At 38.0% G+C, this 23281-nt stretch overlaps 1 protein-coding gene across 1 annotated transcript in view; it reads left to right on the plus strand.

Annotated features, from left to right (window-relative positions):
• Positions 1-249: 249 nt before the first annotated feature.
• ppfia3 (PTPRF interacting protein alpha 3) overlaps positions 250-23281 on the plus strand; it is a gene marked incomplete at both ends in the record, with an annotated part of 47054 nt that continues 24022 nt past the window's right edge. The window contains 4 exons of the mRNA XM_081372270.1: positions 250-582; positions 20470-20571; positions 22574-22738; positions 23148-23222. Coding sequence (XP_081228396.1) covers positions 250-582; positions 20470-20571; positions 22574-22738; positions 23148-23222 — 675 coding nt within the window. The remainder of the gene's footprint in view (positions 583-20469; positions 20572-22573; positions 22739-23147; positions 23223-23281) is intronic.

The following is a 23281-nucleotide window of genomic DNA, read 5'->3' on the forward strand; positions in this document are numbered from 1 at the left end:
GTTACGGCACACATTCTTACCACAGTCCTCACGTTACTCCATCCTAGACATCCGCATATGAATGACAAGTTGTTTTTCTGTTTGCCATAGGCTCTCTGGCACGCAAATACTGTCAGATTTGCGGTCCCATACAGTGATTCTCTCAAATTCCTCTTTGCAAACTTGTAAGGCCAACACATACACACACTCACCTTTAACCTCCCTCACGCTATCAGATAACGAACTCTCACACCTGTTCACGGCCTCAAGATGATGTGTGAGGTGATGCCCACCATCTCGGAGGACGGGCGGGGTGGTGGTGGAGGAGGCTCGTCCTCTCCTGCCGGAGGTGGTGGGGGTATGGGAGGCGGTGCAGGGGGCATGGGTGGTGGCTATGGGAGCCGAGAGGCCCGTGGTGGAGACGAGGGGGGGAGCACTGGAAATCTGGAGTCTCTTATGGTGAACATGCTGACGGAGCGAGAGCGGCTGCTAGAGAGTCTCCGAGAGACCCAGGACAGTCTCGGCACGGCACAGCTACGTCTGCGAGAGCTGGGTCATGAGAAGGACTCGCTACAGAGACAACTCTCCATCGCACTGCCACAGGTACGCTTAGGGGCTTCTGTATGTGTGTTTAAAACCTTGTTTTAAATTGCATGATAAAGATATGTTATGCACCTTGTATCTTAACGTCCAAATTATCATTTTGGCTTTGGAGTAACATGTTTTAAAATAATATCCAGGGCTCAGTGCAGGTTGCATGTAAGCTTAATTGACAGCATTTGTTGGACTGGCATAATGTTGATTATCACAAAAACATAATTTTCTTAAAAAACAAAGCAAAAACCTGGGTTACAGTGAGACACTTAGAATGGAAGCGAACGAGGCCAATCTGTAAACATTAAGAAAAACCTCACTGTTTCAAAAACAATCTGTTTTGACATGTGTCAAAGTTTGTGTAAAGTTATATCCATTCTTACAATGTTTTTGCCATGACAGCGCAACAGCATAAACCCTAAAATGACTATAAAAATTAGGATTTAAACAGGTTTACATTTCTGTTCAAATAATACACACGTTTTAACAGAAGAATTGATGTACATGCTTTTACAAAATGATAACCTCACATTTTTGCTTAAAATTCTTCAAAACTGGCCCCATTGTCTTCCATTGTAAGTTTATCACTGTAACAGAGTTTTTTTTTTTTTTGATTAGGGTCAAAATAGTTTTTTTTGTGATAATCCATCAACATTATACCACAAATGCTGTCAATTCAGCATAAAGGGGTAATTCACCACTGACAAAGCTTTTTATAGAACTTGGCTGTCTATGCAGTAGAAATATGAAGAAAGAAAATTAAATCAGTGCTATATTACTAGAGAAAAAAAGAAGAAAAGGGCTGTGATGTCCCCTTTTGCCAAAAACTTAAAACACCCATAATGCACTTTTGATTTTGGCACCGCACCTCTTTTGATTCGACTGTCTGTGGGCAGACAGGCAAATTGCAGAAGTTCAACCTGTAGTTTTTAACAAAAGCCCCAGCATCCGGCAAACTTTTGCAGACAAATAAATGGGGATATCCTGGGTGCAGGGAACATGGAGAAAGAGTACTGAGTAATGTTCATTTGCATATACTACTGTCATTGTAACAATACTAGGCTGGTTGAAATTTGGCGAACATATTCTTTAACATGTATTGAACTTGGAATATTCCTGTAAAGGGATAGTTCACCCCAAAATAAAAAATCTGTCAGTAATTACTCACCCTCATGTCGTTCCAAACCCTTAAGACTTTAGTTCATTTTCGAAACACAAATGAAGATATTTTTAATGAAATCTGAGAGATTTCTGTCCCTCCATAGACAACTACTCAACTACCACTTTGACGCTTCAAAGAGTTCATAAAGAGATCGTAAAACTAATCCATATGAATTGAGCGGTTTAGTCCAAATTTTCTGATGAGATACGATTGCTTTATATGATGAACAGATTGAATTTTGTATTTTATTGACATAGACATTGAGCAGCGAAAATAAACAGAAGCTGAACCGAACCTGCTTGAACAAACCTCTTGCTGAAGCTCAAACGTGCTGCGTAACACAAGAATGAACCTCATTGGTTCTTGCTGAAGATCAAACGTGCTGCGTAACACAAGAATGAACCTCATTGGTTCTTGCGGAAGCTCAAACGTGCTGCGTAACACGAGAATGAACCTCATCGGTTCTTGCGGAAGATCAAACGTGCTGTGTAACACAAGAATGAACCTCATTGGTTCTTGTGGAAGCTCAAACGTGCTGCGTAACACGAGAATGAACCTCATTGGTTCTTGCTGAAGCTCAAACGTGCTGCGTAACACGAGAATGAACCTCATTGGTTCTTGCGGAAGATCAAACGTGCTGTGTAACACGAGAATGAACCTCATCGGTTCTTGCGGAAGATCAAACGTGCTGCGTAACACGAGAATGAACCTCATTGGTTCTTGCTGAAGCTCAAACGTGCTGCGTAACACGAGAATGAACCTCATCGGTTCTTGCGGAAGATCAAACGTGCTGCTTAACACGAGAATGAACCTCATCGGTTCTTGCGGAAGATCAAACGTGCTGTGTAACACGAGAATGAACCTCATTGGTTCTTGCTGAAGCTCAAACGTGCTGCGTAACACGAGAATGAACCTCATTGGTTCTTGCTGAAGCTCAAACGTGCTGCGTAACACGAGAATGAACCTCATTGGTTCTTGCGGAAGATCAAACGTGCTGTGTAACACGAGAATGAACCTCATCGGTTCTTGCGGAAGATCAAACGTGCTGCGTAACACGAGAATGAACCTCATTGGTTCTTGCTGAAGCTCAAACGTGCTGCGTAACACGAGAATGAACCTCATCGGTTCTTGCGGAAGATCAAACGTGCTGCTTAACACGAGAATGAACCTCATCGGTTCTTGCGGAAGATCAAACGTGCTGTGTAACACGAGAATGAACCTCATTGGTTCTTGCTGAAGCTCAAACGTGCTGCGTAACACAAGAATGAACCTCATCGGTTCTTGCGGAAGATCAAACGTGCTGCGTAACACGAGAATGAACCTCATTGGTTCTTGCTGAAGCTCAAACGTGCTGCGTAACACGAGAATGAACCTCATTGGTTCTTGCTGAAGATCAAACGTGCTGCGTAACACGAGAATGAACCTCATTGGTTCTTGCTGAAGCTCAAACGTGCTGCGTAACACGAGAATGAACCTCATCGGTTCTTGCGGAAGATCAAACGTGCTGCGTAACACGAGAATGAACCTCATTGGTTCTTGCTGAAGCTCAAACGTGCTGTGTAACACGAGAATGAACCTCATTGGTTCTTGCTGAAGCTCAAACGTGCTGCGTAACACGAGAATGAACCTCATTGGTTCTTGCTGAAGCTCAAACGTGCTGCGTAACACGAGAATGAACCTCATTGGTTCTTGCTGAAGCTCAAACGTGCTGCGTAACACGAGAATGAACCTCATTGGTTCTTGCTGAAGCTCAAACGTGCTGCGTAACACGAGAATGAACCTCATTGGTTCTTGCTGAAGCTCAAACGTGCTGCGTAACACGAGAATGAACCTCATTGGTTCTTGCGGAAGATCAAACGTGCTGCGTAACACGAGAATGAACCTCATTGGTTCTTGCTGAACCTCAAACGTGCTGCGTAATACGAGAATGAACCTCATTGGTTCTTGCTGAAGATCAAACGTGCTGCGTAACACGAGAATGAACCTCATCGGTTCTTGCTGAAGCTCAAACGTGCTGCGTAACACGAGAATGAACCTCATTGGTTCTTGCTGAAGCTCAAACGTGCTGCGTAACACGAGAATGAACCTCATTGGTTCTTGCTGAAGCTCAAACGTGCTGCGTAACACGAGAATGAACCTCATTGGTTCTTGCTGAAGCTCAAACGTGCTGCGTAACACGAGAATGAACCTCATTGGTTCTTGCTGAACCTCAAACGTGCTGCGTAATACGAGAATGAACCTCATTGGTTCTTGCTGAAGCTCAAACGTGCTGCGTAACACGAGAATGAACCTCATTGGTTCTTGCTGAAGATCAAACGTGCTGCGTAACACGAGAATGAACCTCATTGGTTCTTGCTGAACCTCAAACGTGCTGCGTAATACGAGAATGAACCTCATTGGTTCTTGCTGAAGCTCAAACGTGCTGCGTAACACGAGAATGAACCTCATTGGTTCTTGCTGAAGCTCAAACGTGCTGCGTAACACGAGAATGAACCTCATTGGTTCTTGCTGAACCTCAAACGTGTTGCGTAACACGAGAATGAACCTCATTGGTTCTTGCTGAAGATCAAACGTGCTGCGTAACACGAGAATGAACCTCATTGGTTCTTGCTGAAGATCAAACGTGCTGCGTAACACGAGAATGAACCTCATTGGTTCTTGCTGAACCTCAAACGTGCTGCGTAACACGAGAATGAACCTCATTGGTTCTTGCTGAAGCTCAAACGTGCTGCGTGACCCGAGAATGAACCTAATTGGTTCTTGCTGAAGATCAAACGTGCTGCGTAACACGAGAATGAACCTCATTGGTTCTTGCTGAAGATCAAACGTGCTGCGTAACACGAGAATGAACCTCATTGGTTCTTGCTGAAGATCAAACGTGCTGCGTAACACGAGAATGAACCTCATTGGTTCTTGCTGAAGATCAAACGTGCTGCATAACACGAGAATGAACCTCATTGGTTCTTGCTGAACCTCAAACGTGTTGCGTAACACGAGAATGAACATCATTGGTTCTTGCTGAAGATCAAACGTGCTGCGTAACACGAGAATGAACCTCATTGGTTCTTGCTGAACCTCAAACGTGCTGCGTAATACGAGAATGAACCTCATTGGTTCTTGCTGAAGATCAAACGTGCTGCGTAACACGAGAATGAACCTCATCGGTTCTTGCTGAAGCTCAAACGTGCTGCGTAACACGAGAATGAACCTCATTGGTTCTTGCTGAAGCTCAAACGTGCTGCGTAATACGAGAATGAACCTCATTGGTTCTTGCTGAAGCTCAAACGTGCTGCGTGACACGAGAATGAACCTCATTGGTTCTTGCTGAACCTCAAACGTGCTGCGTGACACGAGAATGAACCTCATTGGTTCTTGCTGAAGATCAAACGTGCTGCGTAACACGAGAATGAACCTCATTGGTTCTTGCTGAAGATCAAACGTGCTGCGTAACACGAGAATGAACCTCATTGGTTCTTGCTGAAGATCAAACGTGCTGCGTAACACGAGAATGAACCTCATTGGTTCTTGCTGAAGATCAAACGTGCTGCGTAACACGAGAATGAACCTCATTGGTTCTTGCTGAAGATCAAACGTGCTGCGTAACACGAGAATGAACCTCATTGGTTCTTGCTGAAGATCAAACGTGCTGCGTAACACGAGAATGAACCTCATTGGTTCTTGCTGAAGATCAAACGTGCTGCGTAACACGAGAATGAACCTCATTGGTTCTTGCTGAAGATCAAACGTGCTGCGTAACACGAGAATGAACCTCATTGGTTCTTGCTGAAGATCAAACGTGCTGCGTAACACGAGAATGAACCTCATTGGTTCTTGCTGAAGATCAAACGTGCTGCGTAACACGAGAATGAACCTCATTGGTTCTTGCTGAAGATCAAACGTGCTGCATAACACGAGAATGAACCTCATTGGTTCTTGCTGAACCTCAAACGTGTTGCGTAACACGAGAATGAACATCATTGGTTCTTGCTGAAGATCAAACGTGCTGCGTAACACGAGAATGAACATCATTGGTTCTTGCTGAACCTCAAACGTGCTGCGTAATACGAGAATGAACCTCATTGGTTCTTGCTGAACCTCAAACGTGCTGCGTAACACGAGAATGAACCTCATCGGTTCTTGCTGAAGCTCAAACGTGCTGCGTAACACGAGAATGAACCTCATTGGTTCTTGCTGAAGCTCAAACGTGCTGCGTAATACGAGAATGAACCTCATTGGTTCTTGCTGAAGCTCAAACGTGCTGCGTAACACGAGAATGAACCTCATCGGTTCTTGCGGAAGATCAAACGTGCTGCGTGACACGAGAATGAACCTCATTGGTTCTTGCTGAACCTCAAACGTGCTGCGTGACACGAGAATGAACCTCATTGGTTCTTGCTGAAGATCAAACGTGCTGCGTAACACGAGAATGAACCTCATTGGTTCTTGCTGAAGATCAAACGTGCTGCATAACACGAGAATGAACCTCATTGGTTCTTGCTGAAGATCAAACGTGCTGCGTAACACGAGAATGAACCTCATTGGTTCTTGCTGAAGATCAAACGTGCTGCGTAACACGAGAATGAACCTCATTGGTTCTTGCTGAAGATCAAACGTGCTGCGTAACACAAGAATGAACCTCATTGGTTCTTGCTGAAGCTCAAACGTGCTGTGTAACACGAGAATGAACCTCATTGGTTCTTGCTGAAGCTCACACGTGCTGCGTAACACGAGAATGAACCTCATTGGTTCTTGCTGAAGCTCACACGTGCTGCGTAACACGAGAATGAACGTTTTGAAGCGTTAAAGTGTCAGTTGCGTAGCTGTCTATGGAGGGACAGAAATCTATCAGATTTCATCAAAAAGATCTTTATTCGTGTTGCGAAGATAAACGAAAGTCTTATGGGTTTGGAACGACATGAGGGTGAGTAATTAATTTTGGGTGAGCTATCCCTTTAAGAATGTCTTGTGCTGAATAGTTATCCCTTTAAGAATGTCTTGTGCTGAATAGTTTGGAAAAACAGGTCATTGAGATAAACCATGTCTTCAGGAAGGATAAGCTGCCAGTGAAGTATAAGTAATGTTACATACAGACAGATTTAAAGAATCTAGAAAGAGATGGTCAGAACTAAGCTTGTGTGGTTTGTATTATTTCCTTTGTCTGAATTGCACAGTCTGTATACCTGTCTGATTTGGCTAACATTCAAGCTAATCTTTATCTTCCAGACTTGTTGGCTGTTCTGGTCCTTTTTGCATCGGGTCTTGAACTGTTTTCTCTCCTCTGATCTAATTTAAGGTGTTCTACATATCTTTTTGAGATTATCTGCTTATCTACAATTAGGGCGCTACTTTTTTTAGTTTTTTGGTTAATATAATCTTTTGAACAGTCCTGGTTGTTTCATTGGTAGATTTAGTCAATTAATGAGTTTAAACTCTTTAATGACATCATAGCAGCTTAAGGTGATGTAATATGATGGGCATTGTAGTTGTATTTAGGATCAGAACAGTATTAAAATAAATATATATTCACAATTTGCGATTCACTAATGCGTAAACCTAATTCGCAAAATATAAATGTGTGTTCATGAGTTATATTTATATTTAAATAGAAATAGATTGTTGAATCCAGCATTTGCAAATCTTTATACATTTGACCTCACCTTAGATTTGTGTTTAGATGTTTTGAGATTTTTCCCTCTTATTTTCATTCACAAATACATTTCACAAAGTTTGTACTCTCTGCCGATCAGACATTTTACAGTCAGGCCAATCATAGAACAGTTTTGTTCAGCTCTGTAACTCATGTAATAGCGTGTCTTTTTAGGAAGAGTTGTGTTATGTTTAAATGTTACAATTACACGTTAATACTTTTAGTTTTTGCAATTTAAGTCGCTTACTACCTCTCTGTCATCCTTGCTGCCTGTTTTGTCATATTATAGTGCTAAAGAACATACAGGTACACAATATTCTGCAAGCGGCAACCACTTTTATTTGCAGAAGTGAATCTTTTAAGTAATTTGTGTACAGAATAATGGAGTCACTCTTAATATCCCAAACTCTTTGAACCACACTGTATGAGTTACCTAACTGAGAAAGTAGCTGGTCTTTCTCTGCACACAATGTGGATTTCATTTTTCATAAAATTTGTTGCCACTATGAATTTGGTTGTGATGTCATACGAGTTTTGTTCCTGTGTAACTGTAACATTTCAGCATTACATCTCGCCCTAAGAGACACAACACGACACTGCTTGAGTCACAGAGTTGAACATAAATATTGTGATTGACTGCATTGCTAAATGTTTTCTCTATTTGTCATTTTACAGAATATGTCAGTCATATTTCCTACTGCATTAGTGTTTTTTCTTTTATCAGTGTAAAATTTAAAAATTTTTATGTTACTTGTTTTGTTACATTTATGATACAAATGAAGAAAAAAAAAACTGCAAGGTAATTCATCACCTGTTTTTTTTTTTTTTTTTTTTCTCTATTAAATGAATCTTGGTTTAAGAATGTTCAGTTGTTTTAAAATGTAAATAAGACAAAATTACTGATGAACAAAACATTTTTTTTTTGCAGTCTAAAGAGACGGCAATGTACTTATAAAAATGAATTTGTGATTCAAAACCTGTCAGAAAAGTCACAATTCAAAACTGACCCACAAATGTGTGACAATTTGCAAATGCTGATTAAACAATAAATAATTAAATGCAAAAAAACATTAAACAATTTGTATACCAAACTAATAATCAATTTATGCAGCACTGGAAATTTTTTGGAGCCAACCGCCACTGACATGTGGCTTGAAATAGCATGTATCAGAGAGACCCATTTTCTGGGAGAATGAATTTAAGGGGCACAGAGAAGAGGGAAATCAATATCCATAACACATACACATACACAAAAACATATGCAAACACTCTCTGAAATAAGCAGACTCATATTCAGAGCAGTGATTCAGTGATACATTAAGCAGAGTTCATTCGGTGCATCCCATCAGTGTTGGGCGTTTGAGAGAAAAACGCATCGAGAAATACTGAAAAAAAGAGGATGTAAATCCATTGTTGAGGTCCTTTGTGTCAGTGGAACTGTTGTAGGAGTCTGAATGAGAGAAAGAAATAAGGCAGGACATTATCACGCAATTGTGTTTGGCATACTTGTGCCAAACATAATTCTAGTCCAATCTCAGCAAGGTACATTTCCAGAATGCCAAAGTCCTATGGGCCCACTGAGTTACCATCTGTGTACCACTATACCACTCCTAAGCTTAGCCCCCCTACTCCTCCTTCTTTTCCTTTCCTCTTCTAATTCTTGATCCAGCTTCTTTCCCCTATTTTTGCTTGTTGGCAGAAAGTGAGGCAGTTAGATATAGACGGGATGGATGGAGACATGACCCACCAAATACGTTCATCATGAAGGAAAGGGAACATGATTGGCCGATTTGAGCTCAGAAGGAACATGCAACAAGATTGGTCTAGAATTGGGCTTTGCTTGGTAAATGCCGTTTGATTGGGGTTTGGTTTGCATTACAGAGTGAATGTGTTTGCTTAGAAAGATTTGGCTCAGATTTGCTTTTGTTTATGTCCAAAGACTTGCTGACTTGATTGAACAGGATTTGATTCACTTTTAGGTTAAGTTATTGGTGGTTCTTTACTTACGAACGTTTGCCATGTCATCTCGCACGTATATTTCAACATCGTCTAATAAAAATCCCAAAATCTACTGCGCGTTGAAGTAAATGAATACACAAAGTACATACTTCCACGTGCACGTAGCGATTCTATCTACGTAAGACAGGGAAGGCGTGTCATGCGTGATTCCTGATGAAGGCACCCGGTCACATATAGGTAGCTAGAAAAAGATGGTGTGGCTTTAGGCTCGCAGTGGCAGCCATGTGAGGCCATATGTCATCTTACACAACATGGTGCTATGAAGACCTTACACCCGAGAGTTGCTCATCGGAGTGTTCAGAATGTGGACTTTGTCATCTGTTCACACAGAAGCAAAAAAAGTAACGGACTCTGATTCAGTCTCACATGTACGCAAACAAGATTTGGCTGTACGATACCAAGATTTTGGCATTTATGAAACCAGCCTCTGTTACAAATCAACAGCCTTAGACAACCGATGAAACGGCACTGGGCTGTCAATAAATGAAATTGTTTAATGTTGATAGTTTGTGGTTAATCTCATGTTTTTTAGGTCAGTGCATTAACACATTCAGTTGTTGGGATCGGCGATTTGTTTGCAGAGAATATATGCATATAGAAAAAGAGCAGGTAAAGAGATCAATATATGCAACACTGCTCGTACACGTGAGGATATAACAAAAACACGTAACTGACAAAACACACGGGAAGTGCAGACAAGCTTTGGTCTCAGTGTAAATGATTGAATAATCTTTTCTACACTTTTGTAACAAAGATTTCTTGCTGCTGTCGTCTGATGGTCTTCCCAGTGATGGAGAAATAATTTGTACTTGTTAACTTTTGAAGACCATTAAATTCTCTACACAAAGAGTATAAATGACTACTTCCTATCTGGATTGGTTTATACACATTAATTACATTTATAGATATATAAACTATACTATTAAATAGTTCAAGTATTTAATAAACTATTTAAAATATGTAATTTAAAGCAGTGGTTCTCAATCTTTTTGACCTGAGGGCCCTCCATATAGGCCAAGATATTTCCTCTGTCATTTCTGTAATTATGACAACGCTACTTGTTTTCAAACCTTTCGTTATTAACCGAAACCATTGAATTAATTAAACATGATTCTGTGATTGAAGATTCTGAGTTTTAATAAAAATAATAGTTATTGAGGTGGAAAAGGAAATATAATTTCAGTTTACATCAAGATTTTTTTTAGCATTTTGAAGTTTGCTGAGGCCCCTGGATAAGAACAACTGATTTAGAGAATCTCAAATGTCATCCCATGAGATGTTGATTAATTCACATCTCACTGCCTGAACTGTTGTGTTCATTTGCTTTTGACACAACCACTTGCTTTCATTGAAAGTTTTCTTATGTGTAAATATAATTAGGGATTCAGCGATCATGATTTTTCATGGCTGATTCAGATTTTTTTTTTTTTAAAAATTGCTTTTTTTAAAAAAAAAAGCAATTTTGGGTTGCTTTTTTTTCCTTTTTCTTATTTATTTGCTCTATTACAGGCCAAACTGGAAATTTGCTCAAACACAAGTTTGGAGCAAAAACCGCCTGTATTCGGGAAAACAGTAGGCGAAAAGTACCCAGATGACCTGTTATTTCCTGCGAGATTCTGAAGTGCACATGTGATGGACACTTTACTATCCCATGAGGCCATGGGAGAGGATTTATTAATGGCAGTTAAGCAATGCAACTGATGCGGGTGGATCACATGACTGTAACAACATGACTGATATAGTATGTCTGAATTTCATTCATACTACATTGAGCATAGGCCTACTATTTTAATGGTTGTCAAATGTAGTACCTGCTCAGACAGTGTGCGATTTCAGACACACCCTTACGAAAAAGAAGTATACTTCAAGTTAATTTTATGAAGTATACTTATGTAATGTTCAAGTATATTTTTAAGTATACTTTATGTAGTAAGTATACTAATATCAATGTGTACTTGTAGTAAACTTGTAAGTGTACTATTTTACTACTGCTTGGGACTAAATTGGCCCACTTTAAGTATATAAAAGCATAGGCTACGTTTAAGTGTACTATAAGTGTAACAGTAGTAAACTACTTAGTTTACTATTTTAATACTAGTAGTACATTTTTAGTTGATGAAAGTACACACTTAAGTGTACTCTCAGTAAACTACTAGCTTAGTAGTTTATACTGCAAGTATACTTGAAAGTTTTCTTTTAAGTGAACATAACATTATACTTATAGTTTACTATTTATATATATTTTTTGCACTTGCAGTATACTACTATGTTCAAATGTAGATATTATTTTTTATACTTGAAAAATACCTAACTAACTGTACTTTAATTTTAATAACATTTTATCAGCTTCATGCATCATTTTTTATCAACACTTGAATGTCGGTAAGTTTAATAAATAAAGGCTACATTTTAAACAGAAAAGTTGAGAAAATAACATTTTTGTCAAAGACTACGCCTTGATCCGATTCAGAACGATGAAAAAAACATAGATGGAGTAGATTGAGTCCGACACCCCCAAAGCTTCACAGTTGTTTTCTCTTCATGGGTTACGCTTCATTTCATTTGGTAATATTAAGCAGTTTTGAATCACGTTATTTTACATTTGAGTGAGCAATCTTCTATCACTGGTTTCAGCTTCTTCTTCTCCTGTGTTTTGATCCAGAGATTCTGTACAAGAAGTTATGTCATATAGCGCCCCCTACCGTATAACAGTGAAAACATGGATAGCTGGAAAATTCAGTCAATGAAAGAAAGAGCAGAATTAGAGTAAATTGCTATACACTACCAGTGGACAAGCCTACACAAAAATTCAGATGCGCAGAATTAGAAACATATCTGTTTTATATCAATATTCTAATCAATATTTTCAAACAATGTAAGTTTCACAAGACTGTATACATGGGCGTCAGTTTGGTTTGAAATGTGGTGGGGACAGAGACGCATTTGGAAGTGCATTTTCAGAAGTGCTGGGTACAATGACGCATTCATTTTTATCTCTCTTTCGCGCAGGTTATAATACGATGTCCTGTAGCTCAGACACGGCCCCACTTTTCAACAGGCCCACCCAAAACTTTCAAAAAAAAAAAAAAAAATTGATAATTAATAATTTGATTAAAAAATAATCAATAATTATACAAAAAAATCGCCAATAACCTCATAATTTGTGCTAAAATAGTGCTTAGTTTTAAAAAACATTTTTAAAAGCTGGTTATATTTTGATGTTTCTGCGTAAGTTCAGCAGACAGTGAGGTTCGGGTTTGTTCCGATCAGAGTGGAGAGCGCATTTCTGAATATTCCGCTCCGCTCGTCCACTTCGTAAAAGTAATGATTATGAATGCGTCTAAATGTGTCTAAATACGCCGTGAATGTGAATGTGTATCTTTATCACACGCTCAAAAAGCTTAAGCAAATAGTATCAGCCCCCAATCATGCAAAATTAATCAATGAATTAATCTTTTTGAAAATATATTTTATATAGGCTTTTTTATATTTCATATAGCCTATACGTTTTTTTAATATTATATATTATATAGGCCTAATAAGATTTATTTTTGTTAATAGGCTAGGCTATATCTCCATTATATAATTAAACAAAAAGTAGTCAAAACACATCTAACAGAACATAGACTAAGTTGTTTATTTTTTACAACATTGTATTCTTATTTTGTTTAATTAAGATGTATAACGGATTGTCACCTTATAAACAGTCCCTTTTTTAATGGAATGATACACCCTTATAATAAAGAAAAAGCTTCAGTGATAAAGAATATGAACGCAATGCATTTAATTATACATTAAGCGGTTTCCTTCCAGAAACCCTTTATTATTTAAAATAGGTGGCTCTCAACGTGTCTTTCTATGGGAGGATGGCATAGCGGTGCACAGCAAATATTCAATGCATTCGATGAAAATATTCAATGGTATTCAATGCAAAACAAAAATTAAAAAATACAATTAGCCAATAAAATAAACAAATTATTGTGGCATTAATTAGCCCATAAAAAATATTTATTTTAAAGCCTAAACGAATTTGTTTAAAGAAAAACACCAGCGTTTGGCGTTTATCTGTAGCTATAGGCTAAAGCCTGTTTTATACTTCTGCGTCGAACTGCCGCCGTAGCTACGTCGTAGGCTTTGTGTAGCGCGCGTACCCTACGGCCAAGGCCGGACTTACCATTGGGCTTGACTGGGCTCAAGCCCATGGGCCCCGTCCAATAGGGGCCCCCGTCCGTTTACGTTTGATTTTTTCAATAATATGTCAGTCATTTAATTTTTCATTTAAAGTTTGTTGATTGGTCTAGCATTGTTATTGGCCCTGCCCTGCAATGAAAAATGTAATTTAAAAAGTAAAATTAAATGTCATTCATCTTGAGGTTTGCTGATTGGTTATCAGTGCCTTGTTTACTGCCGAACCGTTGAAAAAAACTGTCTGCATTAGACAGTAGCCGCATTTCCATTACCCTTCAAATTGCGCAAATTGAAATTGCGAAATGAAAATAAGCACAATGGAAACACGTCAATTTTTTACGCTCGCATGAGGTGGTTTTTCAGGCAATTCGAAAAAGGAATATTTCGCAAAACTGCAATGGAAACGCATTTACGCATTTTTGCGCATTTACAGTCACCTGAGTTAGAAGACGCGGTGTGTTTGAGGTCCATGTATAGCTACGCAAATAATAATAATTTTATATTATTTAATTATAACATTTAATAGGCTATATTTAGAAGACGCTTTTATGCAAAAAAGGAACAATGCTGAGTGTGGAGCGCGCACTGCATGGCACGGAGGCGCGGCTGCGAACACTTGCATTTTCCTATCAACAGTGGAAACAACTTAAAATACTTTGACCATTTCTGGTCATACAGAAAATAATAATACATTATTCCCAACTACTTTTATTTGTGTAAACTCACAATAACAAGGAAACGTTGTGCTTTTGTAAAATAAATGAAAACAATCAGACACACTTGCATGATCTCAGTCCGTAAACTGGAGCGCGAGAACTGAAACAAAATATAGCCTATGCAGGCTAAAGCTTGAAATGTCCACTTTAAAACGAACAAATTCGAATCGAAAGCTAATACCTTCTGATGTGCATTTCTCTCTAAAGGCGCATCTGCTTAACAGCGGAGATGGAGATGTGATTTTAGCCAAAGCAATAGGCTAGTTTATTAAAAATAATGGCTCTTCTCATTCAGCACTGCGGGAAAAACATCAATTCCAGGTTCTAATTTGGCCTTTGAAAACCAGAAAAATCGACATGTTTTCCATATTAATTTGTGAATATTTTAAATGTTTAATAAAGGGGCAAAAAGTCATAAACAAAAATCTGAAAATTCGTCGATATTTACTTTTTTTTTGCGCAGCAGCTGGTGTAGCCAGTTCAAATTAAAATGTTGGTGTTCAACTTTGCGTTTTAAAAAGACAACAACCGTTCATTTTTCGTTTTTCAATTACGGGTTAAAAAAGGAAAAACGAATGGACACAAAAGTAGCCTACATGGATAGTTTGGACAGAATACGAGACAGAGTTCTTTATTAAATTCATAAAAGAAACAATAATTAACCTATAGGAATACTGGATTCTAAATCTCAAAAAAATGCCACAATCAAAACATATGTTTTCCAGGTAAATACATTCTCATTCTGACCAAGACATTTGTGCATTGCAATAAACTTATGATCACTTTGAACTTTTTTAATCATTATTTATTTATTGGAAAAAAACTTTTTCAAGCTTCAATCAGTGGTCATATAAATAAATTATTACGTTTTTTTAACATGTAACACTGTCTATGGTACCAGTCACCTTTTGAAAGTAGCTTTGCACTTCAAATAACGATTGGATCAATTATATTGTTACGCCACCAGATGGCGACAAATGACTTTTAAAAAACATTTGTCATTGAATCTTCATTCAGGAGATTAGTTCAAAAATGCTGATTCATCTATGAAACAAGTGCATTTGATTGAGGAATTGAATCATTCATTCAAACCCGAATGAATATTTTTTTAATAATTCAGATTAATTAAACATTTTTAATATACTTCAGCAATTAACATAAATTATGTTATTTTGTTTAGTTGTTTTTTCAGAATCGTGATCTTTATTTTTATTCTCAGTTTATCCAGAATTGTGTAGCTCTAATACACAGCTTGTGTATGTATCATTTTGTTCTATTTAAAGTAATGTATAGAAGGTAGGGCCCGAGAGTGACTCAAGCCCAGGGGCCCCCACCACCCTAAGTCCTGCCCTGCCTACGGCGTACCCTGACGTGCACCTCTCCAAAAATGTAACAACGCGTCAATTCTACGCGGACACAAGCGCGGTGATTGGTCTGCCAGAACCCCTCCCTCGGGGTTTCACATGCTCCCTAGGTGCGCGTCAACGCGGACAACGACACAGAAGTATAAATTAAAACCAACACGTTGCCTACGGCGTATAGGCTCCGGCGTAGGTCCGACGCAGAAGTATAATGAGGCCTTAAGTGTTTCAGACGACCCTTTTCAAACAGACGCAAGAAAATGCAACAGAATTTGATTAGTTAAACATGAAGATGATTATCCGTCTGGCATGGCCGCTCGCTCTAACGTTAACCTAAATGTTTGTTGTTATGAAGCGTATATCCGAGTGTTTGTGCGGAGTGTGGAGCGCGCACTATATGACATGGATAGAGGCGCCGGTGCCATCACTCGCATTTTCCTATCAACAGTTGAAACAACTTAATATACTCCATTTCTGGTCATACAGAAAATAATAATACATCAGTCGCAACTACGTTTACTTGTGTAAACTCACAACAACAATAAAACGGTGTGCCTTTGTAAAATAAAAGAAAACGAACAGGGCGCGCTTTTATGATCTCTGTGAAATGGACCGCGCCTCAAAAATGAACTGACAAACAGTGTATAGACAAGCCTCACAGACATGAGAAATATAACAATAAAGTTAATAAAAAAAATGTCCACCAACGAAAATCGAAATCCAATCGAAAGCAAATACGGTAGCTACCATCTGATTATGTAATCCTGTCCGTATAAAAGGCGCATCTTGGCTACATTACAGCGGAGATGTGGAGATATGTATGCAGGCAGCCTATACTGATTTAGAAAAGACTAGCTCATTAATAAACAATTAAAATGCATCGTTATTTTAAAACGACATAAGATTTCGTTATTAGACATAATTGAGGTGAAAAAATAATATGTGGCAGCAATGCGTCACCGTATGATTCTGCTATATTTACTTTTTAGCTATATAGGCTATTAAATCCAGACAATTGGTTCATGAAACACTGATTAAAATTAAGATATAATTAATACAAAACGAAATTCACTTTAAAGAAAGGCAGCTGTTCTGTTTGAGGTGTCTGTGAAAGTTTTAAAGCAGTCTTTTAGTGCCGCGTACTACGGAGGAGGATTAGGGCCAGGCAATAATAAAAAAATAAAACCATCTCGAGATTAAAGTAATTATAATGCGAGATTAAACTCGTTAAATTTCGAGAAAAAAAGTCGAAATAAAATCTTGAGAATAAACTCATTAAATATCGAGAATAAAGTCGTTGTGTTGCGAGAAAAAACTCGTTAAATTTCGAGAAAAAAAGTCGAAATACAATCTCGAGAATAAACTCATTAAACATCGAGAATAAAGTCGTTGTGTTGCGAGAAAAAAACTCGTTAAATTTCGAGAAAAAAAGTCGAAATACAATCTTGAGAATAAACTCATTGAATTTCGAGAATAAAGTCGTTGTGTTTCGAGAAAAAAAGTCGAAATGAAATGTAGAGAATAACGCATTCGATCAGTGTTCATTGCATAGCCTACTGATATCAACCTCATCAAGGTTTCGTGGTTTCCCAGGATACCATAAGACACATTATTAATCGTTGTTGTTTGTGTACGCCTCCATCCACAGAATGTAACGACTGTAACCATCTATACAGCCATTAATGGCAATGCTGTACGGTTTTAGTTTATCATAGCTTTCCATATGCCAGAGTGTATTTGGGCCAGCGCAAGTGGCGTCTTCTCAAGCGTCTCCTTCGTCGAAATTCCACACCTTGAGGATCAACAAGTTTAATAATGCGTCTTATGGTATCCTGGGAAACCACGAAACCTCCATGAATTTCATGTTGGACAAAAGCGAGTACATCGCGCAAATTGGACTGATTTTTTCTTCTAAAAACACCTAGCCGACCTAGACCTAATGTTCTATTCTTTGTTACTGAAAGAAAGTAAAAAATATAGATTGTCTAAGTGATCTAACTCTGTCATGTCCTCTATCAGGTTATGCAATGAACACTGATCAAATGCGTTATTCTCTAACGTTACATTTCATTTCGACTTTTTTTCTCGAAACACAACGACTTTATTCTCGACATTTAACGAGTTTATTCTCACAATTCTTCGACTTTTTTCTCGAAATTTAACGAGTTTTTTCTCGAAACACAACGACTTTATTCTCGAAATGTAATGAGTTTATTCTCAAGATTGTATTTCGACTTTTTTCTGGAAATTTAACGAGTTTTTTCTCGAAACACAACGACTTTATTCTCAATATTTAATGAGTTTATTCTCAAGATTATATTTCGACTTTTTTTCTCGAAATTTAACGAGTTTTTTCTCGAAACACAACGACTTTATTCTCAATATTTAATGAGTTTATTCTCAAGATTGTGTTTCGACTTTTTTTCTCGAAATTTAACGAGTTTAATCTCGCATTATAATGACTTTAATCTCGAGATGGTTTTATTTTTTTATTATTGCCTGGCCCTAATCCTCTTCCTACGGAGGAGGATTAGGGCCAGGCAATAATAAAAAAAATAAAACCATCTCGAGATTAAAGTAATTATAATGCGAGATTAAACTCGTTAAATTTCGAGAAAAAAAGTCGAAATAAAATCTTGAGAATAAACTCATTAAATATCGAGAATAAAGTCGTTGTGTTGCGAGAAAAAAACTCGTTAAATTTCGAGAAAAAAAGTCGAAATACAATCTCGAGAATAAACTCATTAAACATCGAGAATAAAGTCGTTGTGTTGCGAGAAAAAAACTCGTTAAATTTCGAGAAAAAAAGTCGAAATACAATCTTGAGAATAAACTCATTGAATTTCGAGAATAAAGTCGTTGTGTTTCGAGAAAAAAAGTCGAAATGAAATGTAGAGAATAACGCATTCGATCAGTGTTCATTGCATAGCCTACTGATATCAACCTCATCAAGGTTTCGTGGTTTCCCAGGATACCATAAGACACATTATTAATCGTTGTTGTTTGTGTACGCCTCCATCCACAGAATGTAACGACTGTAACCATCTATACAGCCATTAATGGCAATGCTGTACGGTTTTAGTTTATCATAGCTTTCCATATGCCAGAGTGTATTTGGGCCAGCGCAAGTGGCGTCTTCTCAAGCGTCTCCTTCGTCGAAATTCCACACCTTGAGGATCAACAAGTTTAATAATGCGTATCCTGGGAAACCACGAAACCTCCATGAATTTCATGTTGGACAAAAGCGAGTACATCGCGCAAATTGGACTGATTTTTTCTTCTAAAAACACCTAGCCGACCTAGAACTAATGTTCTATTCTTTGTTACTGAAAGAAAGTCAAAAATATAGATTGTCTAAGTGATCTAACTCTGTCATGTCCTCTATCAGGTTATGCAATGAACACTGATCAAATGCGTTATTCTCTAACGTTACATTTCATTTCGACTTTTTTTCTCGAAACACAACGACTTTATTCTCGACATTTAACGAGTTTATTCTCACAATTCTTCGACTTTTTTCTCGAAATTTAACGAGTTTTTTCTCGAAACACAACGACTTTATTCTCGAAATGTAATGAGTTTATTCTCAAGATTGTATTTCGACTTTTTTCTGGAAATTTAACGAGTTTTTTCTCGAAACACAACGACTTTATTCTCAATATTTAATGAGTTTATTCTCAAGATTGTATTTCGACTTTTTTTCTCGAAATTTAACGAGTTTTTTCTCGAAACACAACGACTTTATTCTCAATATTTAATGAGTTTATTCTCAAGATTGTGTTTCGACTTTTTTTCTCGAAATTTAACGAGTTTAATCTCGCATTATAATGACTTTAATCTCGAGATGGTTTTATTTTTTTTATTATTGCCTGGCCCTAATCCTCTTCCGTATCTTCCGACCGCGTCCGTAACGTAAACTTTTTTCCCTCATAAATGCGAACATGGGAAATAAAATAAAACGAATATTATAATGTTTTTTTGTTGGGTCAGACAATGATTACCAAATTTCTCTCTCATGCTCCTCACAACCACTGAAAACTGTCAAAAAATCGAACCAAAAGTCAAATTAATATGGACGGAAGTTATAAGTGGTGGGTACAAAATGACTCATGAGGAAAACTGGTGGGTACACGTCCCCCCCGTCCCCCCCGAAATCGACGCCTATGACTGTATATGAAAAACTATGTAAAGTATATTTAATAGGCTACTCGATCAAAAGAGTTAACACAACTACAAGCCAAGTATACTTTGAATACTTAATTATACTTTTAAGTATATCTCGATCAAAAGACTGAGTACAAGTACAGGCCAAATATACTTGGACTTTTCTCTCAGTATAAGTATAGGTAAGTAAAGGTATATTTCTAAGAAGTACATAAAGTATAGTTTTGAGAAGTATATAAAATGTAGACTGAAGTAAAAGAAGTATACTAATAGAACACTTGAATAAACTACTTTTTAGTAAGGGCACTCTTACATCTGGTGAAGTCAGCGAATCAGATAAGATCTTGCCAGATGGAGAAAGTGCATTTCAGTTGTGTGTAATGCCTCAGATGGTCAGTGAGTCGTGGGTGGTCCGTGGGCAGGCTGTCTGAAGCCCAGACACAGTGGACACATGTATATGGTGTATGTGTTTATTTCTACGTTATGTGTGTGTGGTTTGAGTGATCTGTAAATATATTTCAAGCTGACCACAGCACTGGATACACACTCTGGATTATTTGTGTTGATTGTAAAGAGCCTGTAAAGATCAGAACAGAGCTCATTTTCTGTTGTTGTGTGTGTGTGTTTGTGTGTGAGCAGGAGTTTGCGGTGTTGACCAAAGAGCTGAATGTATGTCGGGAGCAGCTGCTGGAGAGAGAAGAGGAGATTGCTGAGCTCAAGGCGGAGAGGAACAATACACGGGTCAGTAACCCCATAACCATAATCTGTGTGTGTGAAACAGACATCATATCCTCTCTATATCGCATGTTTGTGTTTGTGGTTTTCTGTTTAGGGTGTTTGTTTTTGATGAAATGTTTTGGCTGGGGTGCAATATCCTACTCTTGCAGGGATGTTTCCACCCAGGAGGCAAGGGAGGCATTTTTTAAGTGCCTCTTTAAAAATGGAAAATAATCCATTGTAGAAAAAATAAAACACTGCAAATATTACAAAATATGCCATTAAAGAGTGTGTAAATAATACGTGTATAATCAAAATGTTGACACTGTCCAACAGCGACATGAGCGGTTAAAGTTACGGCGTCTCTCTTGCCTCCCCTGAGCCCATTGAGTTTTAATGTTTCTTATGGTAGTTAGTTTTGGGATAAATGTAAAAAAGATGAGAAAACCGGATGAGAAATATACTTTGTTTTAATAAATACAAAAATAATTTCACTGTTAATGTAAAAATACAAAGTAGAATTGCTTTGTTTGTTGTTGTTTCAATTTAGTTCACCCAAAAATGACATTTCTGTCATTAATTATTCACCCTCATGTCGTTCCAAACAAAAAACTTTTGAAAGGTTGTGTACCTTAAAGTCTTGGCTACAGAAAAGCTACTGAATATTTTTACCATTATTGCCCAGGATGAAACATTCACTTCACAAGTAGACCTTTTGTACACAATAGCAATATTAAAGGGTTAGTTCACCCAAAAATAACATTTCTGTCATTACCATAATTACTCACCCTCATGTCGTTCCAACTTCGGAACACAAATTAAGATATTTTTGATGAAATCCGAGAGCTGTCTGACCCCTCCATAGACTGCAACGTTATTCAAGGCCCAGAAATGTAGTAAAGACTTCGTTAAAACAGTCCATGTGACTCCACTGGTTCAACCTTAATGTTGTGAAGCGGCTAGAATACTACGTCTTTATTCAATAATTTCTTCTCTTCTTTGTTATTCTCTGACGCTGTTCACATGGTAAACACAGAGCAGCACTTCCGGGTTCTACGTCAGAACACTGTCTCAGTATTGGCTGTATCCTGCGTCAGCATCACACACATGTGTCTTGGCGCTCATGCGAACAGCATCAGAGACTGACACGGAAGAGAAGAAATTGTTGTAACAATGTTGTTATTTTTTTGAGGGGGGGTTTTGCACACAAAAAGTATTCTCGTCGCTTCATAACACTAAGATTGAACCACTGTAGTCACATGGACTATTTTAACGATGTCTTTACTACCTTTCTGGGCCTTGAATAACGTTGCAGTCTATGGAGGGACATAAAGCTCTCAGACTTCATAAAAAATATCTTTGGGTTTGGAACACGACATGAGGGTGAGTAATTAATGACAGAAATTTCATTTTTGGGTGAACTAACCCTTTAATATTGCTATTGTGTACAAAAGGTTTACTTGTGAAGTGAATGTTTTGTCCTGGCCTGGGCAATAATGGTAAAAATCTGTAGTAGCTTTTCTGTAGCCAAGACTTTAAGGTACACTACCATTCAAAAGTTTATTTAGTTTTTTGGGGGGGAAACAAATTAATACTTTTTTCAGCAAGAATGAATTAAATTGATCAAAAGTGACAGAAACGACTTTATAATGTTCCAAAAGCTATTTCAAAGAAATTAGAGATTATTCATCAAAGAATCCTGAAAAAAGTATTACGATTAATTCCATTTTAAAATATATTCAAATAGAAAACAATGTATTACGTTTTTTTTTAATAATCTATCACAATATTACTGTTTTTACTTTATTTCTGATCAAATAAATGCAGCCTTAGTGAGCATTAGAGACTTCTTTCAAAAACATCATAAAAATCTTACCGACTCCAAAATTTTGAATGGTTGTGTATGTGACTCTCCTAATTTGATCCTACCCTGTGAAATGTTCACTATAGTAACAAATGGGTAATAACTAGTCCCTGTCTCCCCAATTGAAACTGACTTTCTCTGTTTCTTTCCCGTGCCATCTAGCTCCTGCTGGAGCATCTGGAGTGTCTGGTGTCTCGTCACGAGCGTTCTCTGAGGATGACTGTGGTGAAGAGGCAGGCTCAGTCTCCTGCTGGAGTCTCCAGCGAGGTGGAGGTGCTCAAGGCCCTCAAGTCCCTGTTCGAACACCATAAAGCCCTGGATGAAAAGGTCAGCACCCCTTCCCCACTCTATCCTGTCCTACGGCATGTCGGCATGACGATAAATCCAAATATCTGAATTTTATTTTCTGTTTTCATTGTGTTGTGCTGGTTAGTCCTGCTTATGATGAAAACACATTGGTCTGAAGCTCCAAATATGAGCAAAAGCACCATAAAAGTATCACAAAAGTAACCCACATGACTAATGTACTGTATTTAAAGACTTCAAAAACCATAGCTAGCAATGAAGCAGGTGAACATGCTCAGATTACGCTTCACAAACTCATTAAGAAGTTTTTAAGGCCGATATCAATGTGTAAGCTAGACTTCTATAGAATAACTGTGTCTCTTCAAAGAGGTGATTTTTTTTGACAGGTTCTCCCTGTTGATTCATTTTCTATTGTTCTTCTCTCCCTCAGGTGCGTGAGAGATTGCGTGTGGCTTTAGAGAGAGTCGCTGTTCTAGAGGAAGAGCTGGAATCGTCCACAAATGAGGTGAACATCATACTATCGTGATATATGTTAGTACCCCCTTTTCTCTCAGTATGTGGCAC

The sequence above is a fragment of the Scardinius erythrophthalmus genome, assembly GCF_964197995.2.
Source record: "Scardinius erythrophthalmus genome assembly, chromosome: 1".
NCBI lineage: Eukaryota > Metazoa > Chordata > Actinopteri > Cypriniformes > Leuciscidae > Scardinius > Scardinius erythrophthalmus.